The sequence below is a fragment of the Lucilia cuprina genome, chromosome 4, assembly GCF_022045245.1.
Source record: "Lucilia cuprina isolate Lc7/37 chromosome 4, ASM2204524v1, whole genome shotgun sequence".
In the NCBI taxonomy this organism is placed as follows: Eukaryota; Metazoa; Arthropoda; class Insecta; order Diptera; family Calliphoridae; genus Lucilia; species Lucilia cuprina.
Window position 1 is genome coordinate 26504119 of NC_060952.1, and position 5949 is coordinate 26510067.

General features: G+C 24.4%; 1 protein-coding gene across 3 annotated transcripts; it reads right to left on the reverse strand.

Annotated features, from left to right (window-relative positions):
* Positions 1-2278: 2278 nt before the first annotated feature.
* Positions 2279-3262, reverse strand: LOC124419618. Of its 3 annotated transcripts, none has more exons than XM_046949802.1 (3): positions 2710-3262; positions 2493-2642; positions 2279-2411 (listed from the first exon to the last, which is right to left on the reverse strand). In XM_046949802.1, exons 1-2 carry the CDS (start codon positions 3214-3216, stop codon positions 2514-2516), a joined length of 636 nt encoding a protein of 211 aa, XP_046805758.1. In that variant the 5' UTR covers positions 3217-3262; the 3' UTR covers positions 2279-2411; positions 2493-2513. The 3 variants fall into 3 exon arrangements, with proteins under 3 accessions (XP_046805758.1, XP_046805756.1, XP_046805757.1); XM_046949801.1 differs by having other exon boundaries at positions 2347-2411; positions 2505-2642; positions 2710-3261; XM_046949800.1 differs by having other exon boundaries at positions 2346-2642.
* Positions 3263-5949: the final 2687 nt, after the last annotated feature.

Genomic DNA, 5949 nt, shown 5'->3' on the forward strand with positions numbered 1-5949 from the left:
CAAAATTTTTTTGCAGCTTTTATCAAAAACCACATGCTTTAATAAAAGTAAATATTTTATTGAACTGGAAAATTAAAAAAACTTGAAATTTTATTTGTTTTTGTAGGTTTGCGTTTGCTCTTTACTCGACTTAAAAAAAAAAAACAAAAAATTATAAATTTTCATTTAAGTATAAAACTAAAGTCAGTATATAGTTAGGAACATAATCAGTCAGAAATATAGTCTTTATTTTATTCACTACTATTGTCCAGACTTATATAGACTATAATCACAAATAAATTCAGAGCTGCAGTCATGACTACGAACAGAACTATAAACAGAAATAATGTTGTCGAGGTTATATTTGTGACCAACTATAGAGAAAACTATTATAAGGAATATTATCAAGACCATGTCGTAGTCAGGACTATAAGCATTACTGTACATTGTAGACTTTAATCAATACACTTGTCTAGTATATAGTAAATACTAAACATACACAGTTTTGAACATGTACTACTAGTTTATACTAGGGCCAAGTCTATTCTAGTCTGTAGTGAAGACTAAAATGTAGTCAGTAATACGGTCTAAACTAATCTAAGTTCATACTGAAATCTGTACTACAGTCAATATAAATAGCAAAACTATTCTGTAGTCTTTAATCTAATTATTCCACAATACAGTGGTACTACATTTTTCCAATAATTGTACTTTTACAAGTTTAATAGTACTGAATATAATTTTAAATTCTTTTGAGTAGTCTTTATAGAGTAGACAACTGACTAATTCGTCGACTAGTCTTTTGATTACTCTATAGACTAGTATACTGAATAGTCTATTAACTAGTCTATCGATTAGTCTATTTGTTTGTCTGTGAACTAAACTGCTGTCCTGCCTATGGACTTTTGATTAGTCCATTGATAAGACTATTGACCAGACAATTTACTAGTCTATTGAATAATCTATATACTAGTTTATTAATTATTTCACTCGTATATTGACTAGTTTATTAATATTGACATGTCTCTTGACTAGTCTAATTAATAGCGTATTGTCTAGTCTATTGATTAGTCCATTGACATGTATGTGAACTATGCAGTTGACTAGTCTATGGACTGACTTGTTTATAGATTAATTATTAGTCAGTTGACTAGTATATTTCCTAGACTATTGACTATATATTTCCTAGACTATTGACAAGTCTATATACTAGACTATTGACAAGTCTATAGACTAGACTATTGACAAATCTATAGACTAGACTATTGACTAGTCTATAGACTAAACTATTAACTAATCTATAGACTAGACTATTTACTAGTCTATAGACTAGACTATTAACTAGTCTATAGACTAGACTATTGACTAGTCTAAAGACTACACTATTGAAAAATAAAAAAAAAACGGAATTCCTCTAGCTTTATTGTAGTACTTTTTATTCTTGGCATTTATAAATGTAATTGTATTTATATTTGATATTATGCTTTTCAATAAACTTCACAAAGTCTTAATATTAACATTTACTTCATAACTAATTCTCTAAAATACTTAATTAAAATTAGAAAATAACTAATTGACCTTTTAACAATTTCTAAATAAATTTAAATTTATAATTATTTATACATATATGATTGATTAAGTGATGGATTGGTTTGGTTTCTAATTTATTAAAGAATTATTGTTAGACCACAAATTACTTTGATAATTTGTAATTTTATCATTGATGACAAAGGTAGAAATAGGAAAAGGAGTAAAAATAAATGTATAAATCAAGAAATAATTTATCGATTTAATTTTTACAAATTATTAAACAAAAACAGTATTATAACAAACATATATTTGCACAAATATTTATTTTTAAATTTTTTGTAGGTCTTTATAAAATAAAATTAAATCATTTTCTACATTTCATAGCAATCAATTGAACATTATTTTACTTGTGTATAAGTAATGTCTACGAGATGTTTTGTTGTTGTTTTTTTTTTGTAAATACACATAAAAACTTCAAGAAACCGGCATATGAAGGCCATATAATATTTCGAAGAAATTTGTGGTCAACCACAATATTTTTAAGACATTTTATAATTAATATGGTTAAACTTACAGAATCAACATTAATTGAACAAAAAATATTTTGTTGAAATTCTAAATGAAAACAAACAAAGATACAGATTAAATTGGGCAAAACTTTTAGAAATATAAAAAAAGTAATTTATTAAAATAAATAATAATAATTTGATATTTTGTTATAAAAAAATTTTATATATAATTCCACAAAATTAATTAAATTCTATTAAGTAGATTATTAAAATGTTATTAAATTATTTAGCTTTATAAACATATTAAATTATTTTAAGATAATAATTATTTATTATCTTTCTTTTTAGGTAAGTAAATGATTTGTCTACTATTGGGTATTGCATGAAAAATGTCTAAAAGGTAACATATGGAGAAGATTATTTGCAATTATATTAATTAAAAATTCTAACAAATTGATTTGAAAGAATAATTACAATAATAGTTACATAATGTTATTACAGTAATAATCTTTTATTTGCTTTTTTCTGCAGTAATTCTATGCTAGCCCACTTGTCTGTTAATAAATCTAATTTTTTCTCAATATTATTAAGTAGGATACAATGAAGATTTAAAATGGCAAATATCTAAAAGCAAAAATTATATACATATAAACTAATTGTTAAACTACAAACTTTAACAACAATAACTTACTTCGATATACGGATTTTTTAATCTTTCATATTCTTGCAGCTCTTTCATATCATCTAAAACACTCGGTAGATTTTCCATTTTTCTATTTGTTTCTTCTAACAATTCCAGGAAAATTTTACGTTCTGTTTTGCAATTACAAAGGCCATAATGACCACAGATACAATGGCTTTTCATACAAAAGGTTTCCATTTGACTAAGAACTTCTAAATGTTGCACCTTGGCGTAGAATTGTTGCAACATACATGCGATTGTTTTTAATTCCTCTTCAACTTTGGAGAATTGTTGTTGCACAACCTCCAACATATAAAAAATATTTATAATTTCTTTTTCATTTCTACAAATTTTTTTAAATTGTTCATTTACAAATTTAGTTTTTCTTTCGAATTCTTGCTGCAGTTCGAAAGTTTCACTTATTAAAACGTTAGCTGTAGTTTCCAGTTGGGTAAAAATTAATGGGCCTCTAGATATTTCGTTTTCTGTGTCACTACAGCTCTTAAATTTATACATATTTTATTTAAATTTTTTATCAAACTAAATAAAATATATGTGTATGCGTATATGTCATATGACTATATGTCATACAGTGGGAGCGTTTTAATAAAAGAAAACAGTGTCCGTGTTCTGTAACTTTCGAGTCAAGAATAAATATTAAAATTTTTTGTTTAGTTGCGTGGTTCAAATAATTTTAAATTTAACACATTTTAATTAACAAAAACTTATTTAAATTGCGTGTTTTCAACAAGACAATTAAAAATTTTTCATTTTTTTCGATTCGAAAGTTACAGAACACAGGCACAGAAGAACATTTTATAAAATGTTCCCTTTAAATCGGTTGAAGACAAAATAATATTTCATTTTAAGACAATTTTTTTTAATAAAAATACATGTTATTACAATTCCGAAAAAAATTGAAAAATTCTTAAAAACGTATGTACTATGCATTTTTTAGTTTTTTGATATATTCTGGTCCTGTGGCGCGAATTTCTCTATAGTATCTATATTGAAACAATTATTGTTAGTAATAGAATTTTTGGGATAATTTAAATTGCTTTAAAAAATGTTTAGAATTTTTGAATTACTATAAAAAATATATATAAATTATTTCTTTTGAATATTATATGAACAGTAATTGAATACATAAAAAAATTATTTAAAAAGTATTTTCATCGTTGGTCTATGTTATCATAGTGTCAATGGGAAGTTGCAATAGAATTGACATTTTTGGATATATGTTATTTGTTAGAAAATATATACTTGGTACTGAAATTAAACAGTACTGGTCCACAATTTTACCTAAATGCTATGTGTTCAGAAAGGCTATACAAATATTTAGTTTTTGTTATAAAATATTTATTTGGCACAGCACCGGTCCACAATTCGACATAAACGTCATATGTTCAAAATGGCTATAAATATGTTCAAACACAATTTTACTTTCTCAGACTATATTATATATTAATATTTTTAACATTGTTTTTCCTCACATTTTTCACCATATAGCAATCCTTAGCAAAACTGTTCATCAAAAAGAAAATATATTTCCCTATTAACACCAACTATAATCCTCTTGACTTTCAAACAAAAAATCATCTAAAGAAATATTTAAAATAATTACATTTTCACATATTTAGGCTTTAGTTAACCTATAAAGATTAAACATATAATAAAATATATAACAGCAACTGACATATCAAAATAATACTATTGAATTATAGAAACGATAGAAATGAAAATTTGGTCTATAAAAATTATTTAAGCAATGTTGTAGAGTAAAAAAATATGGCATAAATGGCCTCATAAATAAATACAAAAAAAAGTAATTCACATGAAGGCAAATAGACATAAAAATAAATATAAAATAATAATAAATATTTATAATAAAATGAAAAATCTCTACAGCACAGCAGCTTATATTATTTATCCCTGCCAATATAAGAACGAAAAAAGAAAGAAAAAGTTCGTATAATAAGCTTTAATAATAACTGTAATAACACTAACAATGAAAGAGTTATGCTTTTCAATTTATATTTGATTTTTTTCTTTAACTTAAGCCTGACTTTCTTGCCATTGGTTAAATATTGTATGCAGTAGGGTTGAAACTTTTATTTATTTTTTTTTTACAAATACAAGCTAAAAATAGAGTTATATCTTGAAGTTTAATTTTTAATATTAAAAAAAATCAAATACTTATAACAAAATGAATTTGTATATTTTCGAAAGTTTTAAAAAAATATAAAAATTAATTTTAATAAAAAAGATTTTTTCGTCTAATAAAATTTGGCACAAATTTAAAGATACGGCCCTATTATGTTTCAGTAGTTATTGTGTGTAAGTATGTGGGAGAGTGAATGAATTTATATAATAAAACCTATTGACTCAGTGACTTACTGACTCATATGCATAAACAACAGCTATTATTATAATAGAAACAACAACAGCGATAATAATAATAACAAATGAACAACCCCTTTTTGTATATTTTTTAATAAATAATGTTTTATTTTCTCTTTTGTTTCCTTCTACTCTCAGCCACTTCATATACCATGAACATTGTATTCACATCCTTTCATATTAAAGTGTATATGTATGTGGAAATGTAAATTATATTGAAATATTTAGAAAACCTTTGAATATTCAATTCTGTTGTCAGAGCGGCTGTTCTAGCTGACACTGGTCTTATTTGGTAAAATATTAAATGAAAAGCCATTAATGATATTGCCGCTAAAGGGGTATTGGTAATAATATTCACACTCGTACATTAAATAGAAACATATTTTATATATGTATGATGTTTTTAGAAAAAAGCTTAGAGAATAAGCAACTAAATTGATTTTAATATGTTCTACAAGTAAGAATTCACGTATATTTTTGTTTTGTATTATAATACAAATAATGACCTTATATGTAGTTAGTTCTTGCGATGTTTACGATTCAAGCTAGAACTTCAACACTTTAGATAAACGGTGCGTATGATTATTATTTTGGTTAAGTATACGCAGCATAGTTTAAGGAAACAAAGAATTTGCTACAATACTTAAAAAGAAGTAAAATAGCGAAATTCGAAAAAGATGAATGTTTTATATTCTTTGTAAATCGTTTAACAGCAACAACATGTACTTTGATACAAGGGAATATTTTCAATAAAAAAGTCTATTTTTTATAAAGAAAAATATTTATTTATTTTTTCTTATAACTAATTTTAAATGTTAAACTAAAAAAATAATTCAAATGCTATGCATA

What these genes read in the sequence shown, in the direction of transcription:
- LOC124419618 (XM_046949802.1), bottom strand. Translation starts at nt 3,216, where the DNA reads ATGTATAAATTTAAGAGCTGTAGTGACACAGAAAACGAAATATCTAGA. An exon ending in TAAAAAATCCGTATATCGAA is followed by an intron (nt 2,643 to 2,709) that starts GTAAGTTATTGT and finishes TTTTGCTTTTAG; the next exon opens with ATATTTGCCATTTTAAATCT.